Raw genomic sequence first — 21,524 nt, forward strand, 5'->3', positions numbered from 1 at the left:
TACAAGGCAGGGTGTCCGGGACTTGTAAGTGAGGAAAATAGGCATGAGGGGAAAGAATGAAGGGCTTTCAAGAGGAAGGTGTGCGGGGAGATGTTCAGGGTCCAGGGTGTAAAAGAGGGCTTGGGGTGTGAAGTGTGGCACAGGAGCTTAGGAATGGAGCAGCAAAGATCCTTGTTCAGTTAAAGAAAATTGAGACTGACAATTAAGTCATAAGATCCCATCCCAGCAGTTTCACAGGGCACAAATGATTTAACAGAAAACAACGAGTCAATAATGAAACTGTTAGTGCTGAGCTGTAATTGCAGAGGTTTTAGACCAGCAAAATATGAGGCTGTCCTGAGGCAGTAAGCACTTTTACACTATCTGTCGAAGCAGGAACCTCCTTCAGTGCGTGGCTCCTGTGTCCATTTCAAAGACAGTTTCTTTGCCATTAAAGTCAATAAAAGATCAGTTTCAGCATGACGAGTAAGCAAAGGAAACTGGAAAAAGTGGCTGGGGTCCCTGATAATTCTTAGGACCAAGGAATGTCATTAGGCCCAGGGAGAGGGGGTGACGGAGGTGCTTGTGTGGGCAGTTGCGTCTGAAATGTCCAAGTTCACCGCAGCCGTAACAGGCATATGACGCTGGCGTCTGCTCCAAAGGGTTAGGCATCTGAGCAAAAGTATTATTAGGGTTTGATAAATGGAAGCCGCGTCCTCTTCCGTGCCCTTGCCCTCGACCTCCAAAGAATTTTCCGCGTCCTCTCCCCCTAGCCAGGTCAGTTCTTCCAGTATAGTAATTTATTTGTGCAGCCAAAAGTTTGGTCTGTGTCTCTGACTCTTTTAATTTAGTCTGTCTGTCAGCATGCTCTGCATGACGCTTGTCTTCCTCGAACGTTGCGGTCTTCCAGCCTTTTTGCAGGACGTGCAGACTTTGCTTTGAATGGCACTTCTCAGTCTCGAGATGAAAGGAGGCACTGCATCACGAGTTCTATCGTTTGTATTGTCTAGCCCAGAGTGATTAGCCATCAGATCTTGCAATCGGTGAGCTGGCTAAAATTAGTGACTAGTTTGTGCCCTTTATATATTTTTTCTGCCAGGGTTCCTTTCAAAGGCTCTCACTCGGCGAGGAAAGGACTTCATTCCAACGCCAAGGGACACCGTTATGATCACCGTGATTTACAGTTGCCCATGTGGTGCTCAGCTGTCGACGGAGCACCTGTGTCCACTCTGCAGCATTTGTTTTATACATGTTATCCAGCTGCTGTAATGGCTCCACAAATTGCAGTCCACCGACTGCTCGTGCGCTGGGAGACAGATGACTCTTTTAATTTCTGCCATTGCAACCCAGTAGCACCTTGTGAATGATCTGAATTATCTTCCTCAGGGTCAATATGTGAGGACGGGTCATAATGATATTGTTCATCGTAAAAACCTGCTCCAGACGGTTCGTCTGTTAACAGGGGTGCAGTTGGAGGAGAGGGTGCAGGAGGTGGAAGCGGGGGAGTTTTGGTAAGGAGGGGGTGGTATAGGGGGTCTTTCTTTTCGGTCTGCTTTCTTTTACTTTCAGGCTTGGGTGCTATCTCTATCTTCATTTTCTGCAACGCTAGCAATAATTCTTCCTTGTCTTTTTTGTGTTTTGACTTCAGCAGCCAGCAGGTTGTTACGCCTCTGCTTATTCCACTTCTTACATGCCTTTTAAAATCCAACCCAGTCTGCTTCTCTATTAACTGTTTAGGGGACCCGCCTTTCAATCCCGACGGTGTACTAGGAGCCTGGTGATTCTCTGAAAATAATCCTTCTAACATTAGGTTTTGAGGACCCTGGGGGACCTGTTTGACTGGCTTGCTATTTATTTCCCATAGTAAGTGGCAGGCCTTCAACAGAGAGCAACTCAATCCCCGATTATTTCTCGTCCCACTTGTCGTCCAACCAGTCGACAAGTGGAAAACACGACCTCCCCTTTTCCAAATTTCACACGTACTCTAACTGCCCCTTTCACCCCTATTCCTCTTATTATTTAGGAACGTGCCACTCGGTCCTTTCTACTCGAAATCCTAAGGGGTGACTTACTAACATTCACACTGTGCCATCACTCTCTATGAATCCCCAAAACCCTTCTATGTCGATACGGTATGATTCTCTATTCTTTCCGCATACTTTTTTCCTTTTCCTTTTCCCCGTATACGTCTATTTCTCCCAGCACACCAGTCAAACCAACGGGAATCCCCCGAATCTACTCACCGCGACTCCTTCTGCCTGTCTGGAAAAATCCCATCCAGTTGCTTTTCTTTTCGGTCAGGAGGAGGTCAGCGACTCCCCACGCAGGAAAACGCCTGAGGTAGGCCAGTCCTAACTTTTACCGGAGCTGGTCCTTGATCCGCGGAAATCGGTCCACTTGGACGAACCCGCTCAGGGAGTCGTCTGCCCGTCTCCTGCCCCACGTTCGGGCGCCAAAAACTGTGGACGAAAAAGGCACACTGAAAAGCAGGCAGATAATATTTTTTTCTCAATTCTCTTGTTTATTCATTCGGAGTCACAGTAAATAGAGATTCAAAAGAGCATAACTTATTGTCGCAAAGCTCAATTGAACCCCGATCAAAAGCCAGGAGGGGCTTTTTATACTTCAGCATCTCATGATTAATAAGACAGAAAGAACATCCTTATCAAAACAGTAAAGTTAAACAATATGTCTGTTGAGCTAAGCATTATCTGTGTTTTCAAAGCTAAGCACAGGAGAGACGCCTTTGCATAAACTACATGTACTTTCTGCAGCCTTGTGACCTTGTCCCTGAAACATTCACTCTGAGAAAGGGAAAAGAAGAAACAGCTTAGATTTTATTCATGTGGACACTATTTCTCCTGAACCCTGGAATAACATATTATTGTTAGTTCATAAGCCAAAGCGTCTCTCACTGGCAAGTTACAAAATAGTTATTATAAAAATTCTAATTTACTAAACACACAAAATACATGGTGCTGAGGAGAACATTCTTCTTCTACATAATCTATATTGTTAATAAATAAACATGTGTGGACACGGTGTTGCAGGCGCTCCGTTCACGGATTGTTTCTGTCTCGCGCTGTATTCTTGCTAGGACTGGTGCGACACTGGATGGATAGAATAATTTAACATGTACTACGAAGATTTTTCAATGTTCCTTAAAAGTTTTGAAGAATCGGTGTTCTAAGCTTACAGATGGCTTAATGTCTATTACAGAGCTGATTGTGTGGCGATTGGGTATTTGGAGAAAGATAAACAAGGACAGGAATTGGGGGTTAGTACATTTGAAATTATTATTTCATCGAAGGTCGTGCACAGCGCAGCAAGCATCCTGCGTGAGGCATGAACAATCACTGCGCCACCGTGTTTTCATGTTTTAACTCCTATCATCATGAAAATGATATCAAGTATACATCTCAGTAATTTAATTATTCAGAGAGCTGTAATATCACGAATGTAATGGATTCTGTGTTCTGTCGGAGGAAGAAAAAAGCCAGTTTAAGAAGCACGTAGTGATTCACACACATAGAGCACACAGAAGATCAAATACAAAACAAAGCATTTAACATGCTGCTTTAGTTACGATGGGATTTGAGAAACTTGTAAATTAAATGATTTTAAGATGAAGTTTATGATGTTCTACTTTAATGACAAAATAAACTACATGATTAAAGTGGAAATTTAGGGATTAAAGTTGACATTTTGTGCTTTTTTTCCCACTGTGTCCCTATTTTTTTTTTCTCTGTACCCTAATAAGCTTTCATATGACACTCAGATGGTGGGCTACGACTCGCCTTTTCACGTCAACTTTGATATCTGACAACTTCTTTTTTATTTTGGGCACTGTGCGACTTTGTGAACTTGACCTTTCGAGTTTCTCCGACACTCTATGTCACTCGATCAATTTCCTTTTGTTGTTTATACCACTGTTTAAACCAATAAATAGTATATTTATCCTTGCCTCCACTTGGTATTCGCTGAAATTCTTTTACTTCCCCCGTGCTTTTGCCATTGCCTTTTCATAGAATGCTGAGCTTAAGGGCTATTTATATTGATTTGCATATTCAAAGAGGCATAATTCTGGGAGGAGACGGGGCAGGACAGCAGGTGCGTGCACGTGTGTTACTTTTCACGCAGACCAGGATTTATGTAACGGAAGAACGTGGAAGCTGCCGTTCGCACAGATTTATGCAGCTGGATTTTTTTGTGCGTACGAACATTTCTGTTTTTGTGCTTATGCTATGTTATAGTGTGAGTTCTACACATGCCGTTATACATGAGGCTCCAGTTGTTGTGCCTTTCATTGGTAATAAAACTACCAATTCTTCAGTTACGTTTAGGTTTTCATCAACCTCATGAATGAACACAGCACAGTATGCAGTATCTGTTACACTAGTACTCTTGTCAAGCGCTATGGAATATGCTTCAAAACCTTGTGCTGCTGTAATCAGTTGCTGATGAATAGTACTAGCTGATTCAGTGATTCTGCTAGCAACAGTTTCTTTTCGTTGGAGCAAATAATTTCACATGACTTTATAAAACAATCTTTTATGAACTGGCCTTCAGTGAAGATTTTGCTATCATATTACAGAGGACAAAACTCACTTTTACAGAATCTTTGCTTGACTTAACTAACATTCGAGAAAAAGGTTTGCTGTTTTGTAATTGATGCTTTCAGTTGCTGAACCTTTTCCTCATGCAGTTTGCCAGATAATGCACCATACTGTTCTCTATGAAGTGTATTGTAATGTCGACGCACACTGTACTCCTTAAACACCAAGATAAACTGCAAACAAATGATACACTGGGCTCTGTCTCCGACCTCCATGACAAAATATAAATTTTCCCATTTCTCCTAGAATATTAATTTTTCGTCAGCAATCTTGAGCTTTTTCGATGACAAAGATGACATTAATGACTTTAATCAACAATGAGGCATACAATTAACAGGAACAACTATACAGAGTAATTTACAAAAGTTGTTTACATCGACTATTTATGTTTAACTGATGTCACTAGAAGTAAAAGTATCAACACCGAATGTTGATGTAAGTAAGAAGAATAGTATTTTAATTGTAATTGTTGGACAGGAAACAGTATTGTGAGGAAAATGCTGCAAAGTAAAACAGATTTTAGCTGTAGATTTACACAGTTCAAGTAAGTCATTGCGGGTCGCAGATAATTGCCTAAGGGGCCACGTGTTTGAGATCCCTGTAGTAGAATATCTTGTCTATCGGAAGGCTACGGACCTATTTTGGATTCAGTTTCATGCACTTCATATCCTTCGCCTGTTCACTTCTTTTCATAACAAGTATCCCCAGGAAGCTTAATAGGGGGTTATGTCATGATTTAGTAAGATTTGGGGTCCTCTAATGCCGCTAGAGTTTATTTCCATCATTAGGTCCGCTCTCAGCTTTGCTGGGGCATGGCCTCTGAAGTGGAGACACCTGCATAATCGATAACGACAGGATAAAAGGATTACAGCTATGAGTGCTGATCCTATTTGATCTGTGGATACCAGATCTTATAAGTATTCAAAGTTTATCCTTGTGCTCTTTTCTCATGTGTACTTTTGGCTTTGACCCTTTTGTTCTCTTGACCATGATTATTGTCTCTCATATTGGGCTTCAGTATTGTTTTACTTTATCCCTTTTTAAAACTTTGCTATGTTTTTTATGTGCATCTTCCATTTTCTGCCCAAAATGTTTATCTGCCAGTTCACTGACAGAACAGCTACCCTTCCCCAGTGAGCTTTACAATGTAGTCTAGTTTACACAGTTTATTGAGTTAAATGTCATGTCTTACCTAAATAACTCTTTTTTTTATATTTTAACACCTCACACAAATTAAATATTATGTTTCTTATTTAACAAACTGTAAAAAAAACACTTTTTCACCCAGTACACATGAAGATGTGCAATGGCATTGGTTCTTTGAAAAATGTAAGTATTTGCTTTGATAAAAAAAATGTAATGTATGTAATCAGCAGTGTTCAGAGTTATTGTAAATTGTTACGAGCAGAATAACATTCTCATTTTCATGCTTGAGCAACAGACTCCATGCTATTACTTTCTGGCTCTGTGAATTTTCCTCTGGAAATTAAACTATAATAATACCAAGTCTAAGGGCAGCATGGTGGCACAGTGGTAGCCCTGCTGCTTTGCAATTCTACCTTGTCCCTAATGTGTGCTTGGTGTGTGTTCTGCGGTGGGCTGACGCCCTACACGGGCTTTGTTGCTGCCATGAGCCCTGTGTTGGCTGGGATTGGCTCCAGCAGACCCCCGTGACCCTGTGTTAGGATATAGCGGGTCTAATAATCTCATTGTAGCACGGACCTGTATTGACCCCCTCCCCCACCCTCTGCCCACAGCTCTGTGGTCAGTTATGATACATAAAAGAAAAGGAGTTTGTACATGTGCTATTGGTTTCTGCCTTGTGTTTCTTGTTCCAGGGCTAGGCTGCAGTGTCCCACAGTCCTTATTTGGATAAGGAATATATGAGAGTTTTATAATTGTCTCTCTGTACCGTAGGTGGAAACACTGCACCTATTGGTGTAAATCAGTCAAAATGTCCAAAATGTGGGAAAGACTACAGTCTCATTTATGGTATGCATTGGGAGCTTTGAAGAAATATAAGAATCCAGCTAGATCTATTCATTTGAGAAAGATTAAAGGGCCATGGTAATTGTCATCCAGCAACATGTACATGCAATTGTTGTTTGAATATAAAGGGGAGAATAGTATCACCCTAGGATTCTACTGTGGCAAAACAGTTGGAAGCAAAATTATAAAATAAGTTTTACCCGTATTGGGAAAATGAGTTAAATTACATTTAAATCTATAAAAAGAGATATTATAAGAGAGTTGTTATCTCACCAATTATTCAGTCAATAGTCCCTCCATGGTTTGTAAAAAGGATGATACTATATTGGAATTGTCAAAATAATATCATCGTAAATAATATATGGAACGACAACTTGTAAAATAAATAAGCTGGGTGCATTCAGATACTGTATACTGGATCAAAAATAAATGAATAGTTCCTATGTGTATAATACATATTTATCTATTTGACTTATGCCTTTATTCCAGCAACTTGCAACATCTGAGGTACAATTTGTTACATTACTTTTGTTTTTTGCAGCACAGGCAGGTGAAGTGACTTCCTCAGGGTCACACAGTGGTGTCAGTACCAGGATTTGAACTGACAAGCTCCGAGTTTGCTGAAATATTACTGAAGAAAGAAAAAAAACGAAAACGGGCAAATGGGGCTATGCATACAAATGTCCATCCATTATCCAACCCGCTATATCCTAAATACAGGAGCCAATCCCTGCCAACACAGGGCACAAGGCAGGAAACAAACCCCGGGCAAGGTGCCAGCCCACCGCAGGGCGCACACACCCACACACACCCAAACACCAGGGACAATTTAGAATCGCCAAAGCACCTAACCTGCATGTCTTTGGACTGTGGGAGGAAACCGGAGTACCTGGAGGAAACCCAGACAGACACGGGGAGAACATTCAAACTCCACGCAGGGAAGCGAACCCGGGTCTCCTAACTGGCACCTTTCACTGCGCCACCATACTGCCCGCATACAAACTTAAAAGGTTTAAATAAAACAGAAATATATACCTTTATTTTTACTTCCTTAACTTGTGGAGGGTGTATCCTGTAGCAAAGCCCTAACTTTTTTCATGAAAGCCCCTTTCAGTCAATAAACCTTAAAAACAGGTGTAAAGCTAAACTTGCAGCACCGCTATTCAATTACACTTGCCTAACGCCTCTCCTAAGGGGAGATACTGTGGGATCTGGGCATCAGTCAAAGCACCAATCACAGGCCCGATTAGAAAGCGGGAAGCTGTGATTTGTCGTCTCCCTCCCATGTAACAATCACAGCCCGTGTTACAACGCACTATGTATGTATGTGTATATGTATATATGTATATGTATGTGTGTATGTATGTGTGTATATGTATGTGTATATATATGTTGATATGTGTATATATATATATGTATATATATATGTGGATGTGTATATGTATGTATATATATATATGTATATATGTATATATATGTATATGTAGATATGTGTATATGTAGATATGTATATATATATATGTATATATGTATATTGTATGTACAGTATATATATATTTACATAACCTCTTTAACACACTACTTCTCCGCTGCGAAGCGCGGGTATTTTGCTAGTACATTATTATAAACCATGTGGAAAATGGACTTATGAAATATTAGAAGAAGTGGGTGGAAATAGGAAAACTAAGAATATATAGTGTGGAGACTTGCTCATAATGTGTAATGCTCATAGTACTGTAACAATGTGGGGTTGTAGTAGCACAGATTAAAATGAGCCAGTGACATAAACATTCCCAGAAAAGAAATCTTACATGTATTTGAATGATGGTTCCAGAACAAGAGTGAATCTATATAATAATACTGTTTCAGCTATAGACCTTACTCTGGCATCAGGAGATCTAGGGAGAACATGTGAAGGGGAAGTGGATAATAGCAGCACAATGGGGAGTGATAATTTCTCTATTGCATATAAAATACAATAGAATACAATATGGATAATGGATGGATGGATTCAATACAATTTATTTTTGTATGCCCAAAATCACACAAGAAGTGCCACAATGGGCTTTAACAAGCCCGGCCTCTTAACATCCCCCCAGCCTTGACTCTCTAGGAAGACAAGGAAAAACTCCCCGAAAATACCCTAGTAGGAAAAAAAAATGGAAGAAACCTTGGGAAAGGCAGTTCAAAGAGAGACCCCTTTCCAGGTAGGTTGGGTGTGCTGTGGGTGTCAAAAAGAAGGGGGTCAATACAATACAATACACAGAACAAAACACAAGTAATCCTCAATACAGTATAACAGTAAAATAAAATTATTACAAGTACAGAGCAGAACTTAACAGTAGATGATATCACATAATATGATTTGGATTTGTTTAGAGTCCTGGAGACCTCAGACATCAAGCTGCCTCCCCCAGTTGGCCATTCCACAGCTGGGATTGTGCTGGGCCAGCCAATCTGATGAAAGGACCCCTCTTCCCAATGATTCACTTGATCCTCCATCAGGGATGACTTTACCTTAGTAAAGCAACTTGGCAGGTTGGCCATGGCATCAAGTGACACATTTGAGTACCGAGAAAAGAAACAGAATAGGTGAGGGTTAGTAAAAAATTCTATTTTATTACTTATGTTTTAGTGCTAATGACCAGCAACAGAGATGCAGTCTGTACAGTTAATCAGCAGCTCTAGTTAGGATGTGCTAAACTGAAGTAGTGAGTCTTTAGCCGGGATTTGAAAGGCAATGCTGAAGGGACATCTCTTATAGTAGCAGGCAGACCATTTCACAATTTAGGGGCCCTGTAACTAAAAGCTCGACCTCCCATTGTTATTTTATTAATCCTTGGAATCATAAGCAGACCGACATCTTGAGATCTTAATGTGTGCTCTGGTTTGTAAATCATGATAAGTTCAGACAAGTAAGCCGGACCTTGGCCATTTAATGCTTTATATGTTAAAATGAGGATTTTGAAATTTGCCCTAAGCTTAACTGGGAACCAATGTAAGGATTTAAGAACTGGAGTTATGTGTTCATATTTTCTTGTTCTTGTAATAATTCTTGCAGCAGCATTTTGGATTAACTGGAGGCTGTATAAAGAACAATTTGAACATCCAGTGAACACAGCATTGCAGTAGTCAATCCTACTAGAAATGAATGCATGAATTAATTTCTCAGAATCCAGTTTATTTAGAAAAGCCTTAATTTCCTAATATCTTTAAGATGGAAGAAACATGATTTGGACAACTTTCTAATGTGCACTTTAAATGACATGATAGAGTCAAAGATAACTGGAGAAACTTCATTTGATCTAAAAGAAAGATATAACTGGGTGTCTTCTGCATACGTGTGAAAATTAACATTATGTTTCCTAATGATAAATCCCAGTGGAAGCATATAAAGTGAAAACAGTAAAGGTCCCAGTACTGAGCCTTACGGGACACCATATCTCACTTCTGTGTATAATGATGGAGTACTGTTAGCACATTTCTGTACGCATTGGAATCGATTTGATAAATAAGAACTAAACCAAGCGAGCACAGTGCCTGTAAGCCCAACATCATTTTCTAGCCTGTGCAGTAAAATAGAATGGTCAGTGGTGTCAAATGCTGAGCTTAAGTCTAACAACATAATTACAGTGAAGTTTCCTTCATCAGAGTATATCAGAATATCAGTTTACAACGTGCGTTGTGGCATTTCTGTACTATGACCAGTGTGGAAACCAGACTGGAATTCCTCAAATAAATTGTTATGCGTAAGATGTGACTAAAGCTGATTGGTGACTACTTGGTAAATTTGAAATGGGTCTATAGTTATTAAGAATGTGTGGGTCTAGGTATGCCTTTTTAAGTATTAGTTTAATGACTGACACTTTTAGTGCATCAGGTACTGTGTCATGCAATAATGAACTATCGATAATGTTAAGAATAGGCGCTTCAAGAACACCCATTTCACTTTTTATTAGTTTTGTTGCCACTGGATCTAGTGAACAAATAGTAGGTTTCATTTTAGAAATTAAAGTTAAGACTTCCTGCTCAGTTACAAGATTAAAATTTCAAAAGTGCTGAATGCAATGTGAGACAGGGTCTGCCTAGCTAGTATGTGGTTTGCACTGTGATGATCATGTTTCTAGAAAATCACATGATTATGTCTTGGGCTCACAGATTTAAATTATTCACAGGGATATGCAGAAAATATTTTTATCCTGAAACGGGAGGTTGGGAGCAAAGAATAAATCTTTTTAAAAATTAAATCTATGGGGCAGCAGGTTATTGCAATAGAAAGTATATTAGGACAGTGTTGGCAATATAGTGTCTCAAAATGCTTATCTGAATTTTAAAAATGTGTTGGACTTTTGGATATTATTTGTTCTTCCTGAGTCTTTGCTCCACACTCCAGCTCAGTAGGTGGCGGTAATGCAACTTTTACGTCGGTCAGCCAACTGCCATAATAATCCAGAAGAAGCCATCAATATTTAAACTCTATGGTACGGACATTTACCTCATCCGTGTCTTCCGCTTCCTTCTGCGCCATATTATAGTGAGACAGCAGATACACGGTCGCAGTGATTATTTCTTGTCAGTTTATCACAAAATTCTGTAACATCAAAGATCGCAATGCTGTCCAGTGCTTATTATGGTGAGAATGAGCGAATGAAGGAATTTCATTACGCTGGCCCCACTGAGCACAAGTTTTCACCCTATGCTTTTAACGGAGGGTAAGCATTACATTAATGTTTTCTTTTTAACTTAGTTTTAAATTAATTAAGCATCGTCATTTTTCTAATTATTTTTGTCAGTTTTAAATTCAGTAAGCCTCGTCATTTTTTCTGGTTAATTTTGTAAGTTTCGTTTTGTTTTAATTGTTCCATCTTAAAATTGACAAGTAGTTTCGATTTCCTTATTGCTTTAATCTAAATTGTCTTCTTTCAGTTTTTATTTAAATAAGTTGTGTTTTGCTATTAGGTTTTTTGTCCATTATTCAAGAGGGTTTCACTAGATTACTGCTATTTTCAGTATGAACATTTTAATTTCTTAATGTGTGTTGTATGTGCTCTCAGTTGTTGAAGTGTCAGGGTATACAGACAATCGCAAAACAAAAATAACGAAAATTTGAAGCAGTTTTAAAGTGTAATATTTGTGGCAGTCGGATGTTTATTATCTCCGGCATTCCTTACTTATATTTATGAAGAAAAATGTTTGTGTGCTTTCCTCCGAATCCCTAAAGACGTGTAGGTGCAATTACTAGTGATATGCGGAGTGAAGCCTCACGAAATCGTATCGAAGCTTCGAAGCATTTGACCTCCTGACCATTTTCATTAACGTTACACAAACTCATGATCGATCCACTTCAGTGACGTCTGTTAAAACTCTTACTGCTTTTACTTTTTCGCTGCTACAGACTGGCAACGAAGAGAAAGGGTTCGTCAGCAGCTTCTAGTGTGTGTGTGTGTGTGTGTGTATATGTATATATATATATATATATATATATATATATATATATATAATAACTAACTCCGACAGGCAGAATGTACTATACGATGGCAAGCGTTAAACAAAATAACACGCCACACTCTTGGATACCCGGCTCTTTCAATGAATATTCACTTTTGCACTGTATCATTATTATCGCTCCTGTTATTAGTATTATAATTAACCCTCATCTTTTCTTGACATCACATTTACCAGCCTTTAAATGTTTTCTTTGTTCTGACTTAATTAAAACGAAGTAGACGGAAAATAAAGGTTTATCCCAGCACTTTGCCATGATATAAGTAAGCACATTTGAGAAAGAAAGGGTTAAATCTTTAAATCACAGATGTTGTCATTCGATCAAGTATTAAGATATTTCATTTTCTAATACTGTACTTTACAATATTTTGTGGAGCACAAAAGTAACGAGTTTGCTACGAAGAAACGACGCCGTCATTGGCTCAATTGACTAAAGTGGTTGCTTTTCAAATTTTGAGCATAGTGCAAGCCCGAGTTCGATCTGAATTAAAGACTTCTCAAAATTAATAATAATAAAACGCTCAGAAGTGAAATCTTTATAACCAATTTGAACTAAATAATTTTGAGAGATACTGTGGAAGGATCGCATAAGAGAGTGGGAAATCATCCCCACTTAGAATAGCCATAAAAATGTGATGACTAATTGCGTAAGGCAGCACACATACTTACATTAATCCATGTTCTATTCATTGCCATTTGACGTCCATGAATCCTGCCATTGAATAAGGTGATGATAAACCCACTGTGGTAGATCAGGTTGAATTTGCTCTGCTGCACCAAATATTCAATCCGGAGCACATCAGAGTGGCTGAGAGACATGGTGCAGATCAGTCACCAGCACACTGACACACACAGGACACTCCAAGGTGAGCAGTGCATGTATCAAATGAGCATTGTATGTATCAAGGTCGGCATTAAAGATCCTCTTGAGTGCTGAGGCAACAAAAAGCAGCGGGATAAACACATCTGGACCTGAAATTGAAAAAGAATTTGCCTTTACCAGCAGCATCCCTCCCCTGTGAACACATTGTTCAAGGTCCTGATAGGCGATCAGTAAAAAGTTGTCTTAGTCACAGCACAGTGCAATAATGAAACATTTCCTAAAACACATATGATAGTTGTCCAGTCTGTATCATTCCTAAGCAATCTTCCAGTTAGAGAGGCACAATCCCAGTCAACTAACACATTTACCGTGTAGCCCTCCCCCCAACACTCAAAGTAAGAACACATTCCACCTGATTAGTTTAATAATTAAAAATTTAAACCGCTAAACCCGCCATCAACAACTACAATAACAGTTGAAATTGTCACTCAAATAATTTGTTTTGTTATAAACATAAAGCAAGATGCTCATTGATAGATATATATATATACACACGTTTGATATATCTTTACTAGGGTTGTGTGCAACTTGGCCGCCTGTGGCAATCCAACCCAACTTTGATAGCTCGCCTTGCTCGCTATCGGTCCACGGTGGAGTTTGCTGTTAAATGAAGAAAAAAAAAAAAAAGAGAGAGAAAGAAAAACAGACTCTTTTGGGTAACAACTCACACTGGGTGGATGTGGGACCCGAACCCATGTATGCTTATTATGGGGTGGCAACGCTACCGCTGCACCACCACTGTTTTTAGCAGAGTGGATGTATATAATGTATGTTTTTTTTATGTATGTATGTAATGAAGACGAAAACAATTATATGTAGATGTATACTATATAACGTACATTCAGTGTTGCATGAAAACATTGCATGAGGCAAAGAATGGATGAGAGTATTATAGTGAGAGAGGCGTTGTCACCTGTATTACTAAAGCTCTTCTTTGCAGCATTATGCATTCTACAAGTCGCCATTTGTATGATGTATAACGTATTTTTTGCACCATAAGACGCACCTGACCATTAGACGCACCTAGGTTTAGAGGAGGAAAACAAGAAAAAAAAATATTCTGAACCAAATGGTGCACTAATATGTTTAATAAAATATAGCAGAATAATATTTCAACCATGTAAATTCAACACTGGTATTAAGAAACATCATCACTGTCATTAACAAATAAGGAGAGACTTTAAGGTTCAAGCACTCTTCTAGTTTTATGGAAACCCCAAGAACTCCATCGCTAGTTTCAGAATTTCTGAAGCTCAGTTGCTCACAATCACTTTGCAGGAGCATGTACCTATCATCACCCGGCATAACCTGTCCAAAGCCACCAGGGGACAAAGCACGTTTGGACCAATGCTCCCTGAAGTTATATCACCAGTCTAGTCCCATCTATATTTGTAATTCCACAAAGCCCTTCATTTCGTATTTTGTTGTGGGTTTCCAGTTTGAAAAACGAGAATGCGGTGCAAGCACAGCCCTCGATTCAAAAAATTGCTCTGCATACCTGTTTGTCTCGTCTGACACTAGCTGAAAGGCAGCTTCAGGAAAGAACAGCCTGAAGTAGTCCAGCGGCTGGTAATCTGTCGAGTCCAGAGTCCGACTCAGTGATAATGCGCAAAACATCATCTGCTGAGTATTTTGTTTTCTGCACTCGCTTTGCTCCCTCATGAGATGTAGATGCTATCTTGCCTTTGTTTATATTTGTTTACATTTCGCAACTCACGCACACGCAAGGATTAGATGCCGAGTCAATGAGTCTAACATTCCTCCAAGCACAGAGGGAATGCCTGTAACGTAACAGTGAGTTTTGTCGCCCTCTACCCGTGGATGTCGACTTTTGTCAGGTAATACACATCATGGTCTGTGACGCAATATTCGCTCCATAAGACGCACAGACATTTCCAACCTTCTTTTGGGGGAAAAAAAGTGCGTCTTATGGTGCGAAAAATACGGTAATTTATAGTTTTATTTTTTGCCTCTAAGTATTATCGGGCACAATCATTTAAAATGTATTGATCATCCACAAACATTCATTTCACCTGGCAATTCTGTTGAGTTTTTGAACTCTGCTGATGCCATATGTACTTCAAATGGGAGCTCGATGAATAATGATTCAAAGCACTGGAATCGTCAAGCTTAGTTCGAAGCACTGAGCAGACATGCGCACTGGGATTGCATCATGAAGCGTGGTTCGTTTGAAGCACCGAGCAGACATGCGCACAGGGATTGCATCATCAGGACATGCGCTTCGAAGCACCGAGCAGACATGCGTACTGGTTACTGAATCGTCAAGGCAGTCGAAGCACTGAGTAGACATGAGCAGTTAAAGGAGGCTCTGGGAAGCCTCAACACACTCAAAGGCATTGACCTCTATATTTTTGAGAGTCTACAGTGGGGCAAAAAAGTATTTAGTCAGCCACCAATTGTGCAAGTTCTCCCACTTAAAAAGATGAGAGGCCTGTAATTTTCATCATAGGTATACCTCAACTATGAGAGACAAAATGAGAAAAAAAAAATCCAGAAAATCACATTGTCTGATTTTTGAAGAATTTATTTGCAAATTATGGTGGAAAAAAAGTATTTGGTCAATAATAAAAGTTCATCTCAATACTTTGTTATTAATCCTTTGTTGGCAATGACAGAGGTCAAACGTTTTCTGTAAGTCTTCACAAGGTTTTCACACACTGTTGCTGGTATTTTGGCCCATTCCTCCATGCAGATCTCCTCTAGAGCAGTGATGTTTTGGGGCTGTTGGAGGGAATTGAAAGTCCGTGTTGCCCAGCAAAGATTTTCTATGGGGTTGAGATCTGGAGACTGGCTAGGCCACTCCAGGACCTTGAAATGCTTCTTACAAAGGCACTCCTTTGTTACCCGGGCGGTGTATTTGGGATCATTGACATGCTGAAAGACCCAGCCACGTTTCATCTTCAATGCCCTTACTGATGGAAGGAGGTTTTCACTCAAAATCTGACGATACATGGCCCCATTCATTCTTTCCTTTACAGTAATCCCTCCTCCATCGCGGGGGTTGCGTTCCAGAGCCACCCGCGAAATAAGAAAATCCGCGAAGTAGAAACCATATGTTTATATGGTTATTTTTATATTGTCATGCTTGGGTCACAGATTTGCGCAGAAACACAGGAGGTTGTAGAGAGACAGGAACGTTATTCAAACACTGCAAACAAACATTTGTCTCTTTTTCAAAAGTTTAAACTGTGCTCCATGACAAGACAGAGATGACAGTTCCGTCTCACAAATAAAAGAATGCAAACATATTTTCCTCTTCAAAGGAGTGTGCGTCAGGAGCAGAGACTGTCAGAAAGACAGAGGAAAGCAAACAAATCAATAGGGCTGTTTGCTTTTAAGTATGCGAAGCACCGCGGCACAAAGCTGTTGAAGGCGGCAGCTCTCACCCCCTCCATCAGGAGCAGGAAGAGAGAGACAGAGTTTGTTTTTCAATCAAAAATCAGTACGTGCCCTTCGAGCTTTTAAGTATGCGAAGCACCGTGCAGCATGTCATTTCAGGAAGCAGCTGCACAAAACATAGCAACGTGATGATAATCTTTCAGCATTTTTAGACGAGCGTCCGTATCGTCTAGGTGTGCGAACAGCCCCCCTGCTCAATCCCCCTACGTCAGGATCAGAGAAAGTCAGTGCAAGAGAGACAGAAAAGTAAGCCAGGTAGCTTCTCAGCCATCTGCCAATAGCGTCCCTTGTATGAAATCAACTGGGCAAACCAACTGAGGAAGCATGTACCAGAAATTAAAAGACCCATTGTCCGCAGAAATCCGCGAACCAGCAAAAAATCTGCGATATATATTTAAATATGCTTACATATAAAATCCGCGATAGAGTGAAGCCGCGAAAGGCGAAGCGCGATATAGCGAGGGATTACTGTACACGGATCAGTCGTCCTGGTCCCTTTGCAGAAAAACGGCCCCAAAGCGTGATGTTTCCACCCCCATGCTTTACAGTAGGTATGGTGTTCTTTGGATGCAACTCAGCATTCTTTCTCCTCCAAACACGACGAGTAGAGTTTTTACCAAAACGTTCTATTTTGGTTTCATTCCTGTTCTGGATCATCCAAATGCTCTCTAGCAAACTTCAGACGGGCCTGCACATGTACTGGCTTAAGCAGGGGGACACGTCTGGCACTGCAGGATTTGAGTCCCTGGCGGCGTAGTGTGTTACTGATGGTAGCCTTTGTTACTTTGGTCCCAGCTCTCTGCAAGTCATTCATTAGGTCCCCCCGTGTGGTTCTGGGATTTTTGCTCACAGTTCTTGTGATTATTTTGAACCCACGGGGTGAGATCTTGTGTGGAGCCCCAGATCGAGGGAGATTATCAGTGGTCTTGTATGTCTTCCATTTTCTAATAATTGCTCCCACAGTTGATTTCTTCACACCAAGCTGCTTACCTATTGCAGATTCAGTCATTCCAGCCTGGTGCAGGTCTACAATTTTGTTTCTGGTGTCCTTTGACAGCTCTTTGGTCTTGGCCATAGTGGAGTTTGGAGTGTGACTGTTTGAGGTTGTGGACAGGTGTCTTTTATATTGATAACGAGTTCAAACAGGTGCCATTAATACACGTAACGAGTGGAGGACAGAGGAGCCTCTTACAGAAGTTGTTACAGGTCTGTGAGAGCCAGAAATCTTGCTTGTTTGTAGGTGACCAAATACTTATTTTCCACCATAATTTGCAAATAAATTCTTTAAAAATCAGACAATGTGATTTTTTTTTTTTTTTTTTTTTCTCATTTGTCTCTCAAAGTTGAGGTATACCTATGATGAAAATTACAGGCCTCTCTCATCTTTTTAAATGGGAGAACTTGCACAATTGGTGGCTGGGTGGCTGACTAAATACTTTTTTGCCCCACTGTATCTGACACTTAACTCTCCAGTTATATTTTGTAATTTGCATTGACACTACACACTTCAGTTGATATAGTTAAGTGACGGTCTGAAACGACAATTCAGGTAGTTGCTGAGAATTCATTATTGTTATTGCGGATTGCTGTGATTTCCTTTGTCTGATACATAGTGTCAAAGATATATTGTTATATATATATATATATGTATATATAGATATAGATATATAAATAAAAAGATTAGGTAAATTGTGCAACCTTTTTATGCAACGCTTAATTCAATTTTCAATTCAATTTTCTTGAAAACCATACGTCATATAGTATCCATATTACTAACCGAGAATGGTAAACCGGATATGGACGCAGGAGACATAGTGCGCAGGCGCCACACAAAAACGAGGAATCAGCCCCCCGCCCCAGAGTGAAACGGGACAGACTACGGAGTCCACAAAGGTTCACAAATCAAACCCGAGAGAGTACGGAAAGCAGTAACGACACAGCCACACAAAAAAGAGGATACAGCCCCCCGCCCCAGAGTAAAACGGGACAGACTACAGAGTCCACAAAGGTCCACAACACACAGCATAATCAAACCTGAGATGGTACGGAAAGCACAGGCGCCTACAACGCGCTATACACCGCCAACAACGAAAGAGCTCAACTAACAGAAATAAAGCAACAAGCCCAGAGAATACGGAACCCTAAACGTTCACACCACACAGCAGAGGCAAACCTGACATAGTACGGAAGGTGCAGGCGCCTACATACGAAAGGCAAAGGCGCCTACACAGCATAGTGAAACCCGGCATAGTACGGAAGGCGCAGGCGTCACCGCCATATTGTGAGTGGCACTACTGCGGAGTGAAGGCACAGGCGTCACCGCCATATTGTGAGTGGCACTACTGTGGAGTGAAGTTAGGAATAATGTGCTGCTTGGGATTGTACAAACTGCTGAATGCTTTACACCAAATTCAAACACAATACAGCTCAACGATACAAACACGAGCCCACCTGGATAAGATCAATGAACGCAGGCGCCTACAATGCACGTCTGAAACTGCGGAAGCAAAGCAGGCATGGGTTCAAAACGAACAAGCTCGACTGACGGATATACAAACATGAGCCTGGCTGGATAAACTCAATGAACGCAGGCGCCTACAACGCGCGTCTGAAATGCCGCGGGCAAAGCGGGCACGGCTCCAAAACGAACGAGCTCGACTAATGTATTTCAGGATACCCAATGCCGGGGGTAGGCGAGCGAAGCGAGCAGGGGACGGAGCCCCCTTGTACATCTATAAATATTTTTTCATCTTCATTAGGAGAATACAACAATGATACTCTCGTGTCAATTAAACCAATTTAACGTGCATATATCAAACAACATATATTGTCTACATCTGTTGCGTAAGAACAGTAGTAGTAGTTCAGTTGTGCAGAGCTCGTTAATTATCCCAATTAGGTAGATCAATGGTATTGCAACTGACTGTCAGTAAAAACACCAGGGGTTCGCATCGTTGATTCTCCTCTTGTGAAAAGCTTTTTTTTTTTTCAATTCCTCCATTTAACAAAAATTTCCAACTTGGACGGATAGCGAGCAAATTGAGCTGTCAAGGGAAGGTTGGGCCTCTGTAGTCGGCCAGGGGGTACACGTCCCTAATTCTATTGTGTATGTAAAGAGTTTCACTGTAAAACATAATAAGCTTCATATTTGTGTGTTTGGAGACCCTGGTGTCGTACTGAATTTGTATTGTAGAAAAACAAACTATTGTCCAGCATACCTAAATGTGTCTTCATTTCTGATCGCTATACGGCACTTCCAACTTGGGACAATTCACTATAAGCAGTTTCAGCCAATCGGCGCCTTATAAACATGCAGAATGACAGTGCGAACCTTTATTGTTGCGGCGCAAGCATCTTCGTTTCAGTCAGTCATTTTCTTGTTAGACTATTTCCTGTTAAGTCCTGCTTGAGCTACCATTTACAGTAATCCCTCCTCCATCGCGGGGGTTGCGTTCCAGAGCCACCCGCGAAATAAGAAAATCCGTGAAGTAGAAACCATATGTTTATATGGTTATTTTTATATTGTCATGCTTGGGTCACAGAGTTGCGCAGAAACACAGGAGGTTGTAGAGAGACAGGAACGTTATTCAAACACTGCAAACAAACATTTGTCTCTTTTTCAAAAGTTTAAACTGTGCTCCATGACAAGACAGAGATGACAGTTCTGTCTCACAATTAAAAGAATGCAAACATATCTTCCTCTTCAAAGGAGTGCGTGTCAGGAGCACAGAATGTCACATAGATAGAGAAAACAATCTCTAGCAAACAGATCAATAGGGCTGTTTGGCTTTTAATTATGCGAAGCACCGCGGCACAAAGCTGTTGAAGGCGGCAGCTCACAACCCCTCCGTCAGGAGCAGAGAGAGAGAGTGAGAGACAGAGTTTGTTTTTCAGTGAAAAATCAATACGTGCCCTTCGAGCTTTTAAGTATGCGAAGCACCGTGCAGCATGTCGTTTCAGGAAGCAGCTGCACAAAAAGTTGGCAACGTGAAGATAATCTTTCAGCATTTTTAGACGAGCGTCCGTATCGTCTAGGTGTGTGAACAGCCCCCCTGCTCAATCCCCCTACATCAGGATCAGAGAAAGTCAGCGCAAGACAGAGAGAAAAGTAAGCAATCTAGCTTCTCAGCCATCTGCCAATAGCGTCCCTTGTATGAAATCAACTGGGCAAACCAACTGAGGAAGCATGTACCAGAAATTAAAAGACCCATTGTCCGCAGAAATCCGCGAACCAGCAAAAAATCTGCGATATATATTTAAATATGCTTACATATAAAATCCGCGATGGAGTGAAGCCGCGAAAGGCGAAGCGCAATATAGCGAGGAATCACTGTATAGTACAACAGGTGGCCTACCTAGTTCTGAAATCGATATTGAAATGCACACACAAGCCTCCTAAATTATTTATTGAAATGCCTATGTTTACAGTGTCTGTTTTAGGAAATCGTAGTTTCTACTTGTTCCTGTTATTAGGAATTATAATTTTTCTGTGTCACATATTATTCGTAACCACTCGCAAGTCCCGCATCATTGAAATTCTGTTTTATATTCTGTATATGCAACCTTTTTAAAAGGAGCGTTAAATTGAACTGACTATAGCAGAATTGTCATCTTCTTAAAATTACTTTATTTATTTGATATTGACAATTAATCATAAGATCAAAAATCAAGGAGGATATGAGTTTGTATGGACTGTGCTGTTTCTTTTTTTTTTCGTGATGTCATGTCAGTAGAGAGTGAGTGACGTTAACAATGCATTCTGTCCTAAATGACAGTGCACACGCTTTTTTTTATATTTCCTAAAGGCCAAAGTGTCTCAATTTGCTTATTAATATAATTTGACAGTGTATTTTAATGAGTGAATATAAACATATTACCCATGTTAATTTCCCATGTAGATATGTAACATTTGGTGAGAATAAATAAAAAAGTAACAACACATATAATAGTTATGTTGCATTGTTTATGATTAACAAAACTCATTGTTTACCTGAAATGTTCTACTTATACAGTCTATTTATTCCACTTCTGAAGGTGTACATTGTCAGTATTCTCCTTTGCATTTGCCCCAAGTGTAACGTGTTCCAGTGCAACTGAGGGGCGGCAGACAAGCTCACGTAATGGGAGACACA

The 21,524-nt window shown here is 40.3% G+C and overlaps 1 protein-coding gene across 1 annotated transcript in view; it reads left to right on the top strand.

Annotated features, from left to right (window-relative positions):
- The first annotated feature begins 11,082 nt into the window (after window positions 1-11,082).
- psmb1 (proteasome 20S subunit beta 1) overlaps window positions 11,083-21,524 on the top strand; it is a 43,930-nt gene continuing 33,488 nt past the window's right edge. Inside the window, exon 1 of the mRNA XM_028797316.2 lies at window positions 11,083-11,296. Within this exon, the coding sequence (XP_028653149.1) occupies window positions 11,196-11,296 (101 nt within the window). The 5' untranslated portion in view covers window positions 11,083-11,195. The remainder of the gene's footprint in view (window positions 11,297-21,524) is intronic.

The sequence above is a fragment of the Erpetoichthys calabaricus genome, chromosome 3, assembly GCF_900747795.2.
Source record: "Erpetoichthys calabaricus chromosome 3, fErpCal1.3, whole genome shotgun sequence".
Lineage (NCBI taxonomy): Eukaryota > Metazoa > Chordata > Cladistia > Polypteriformes > Polypteridae > Erpetoichthys > Erpetoichthys calabaricus.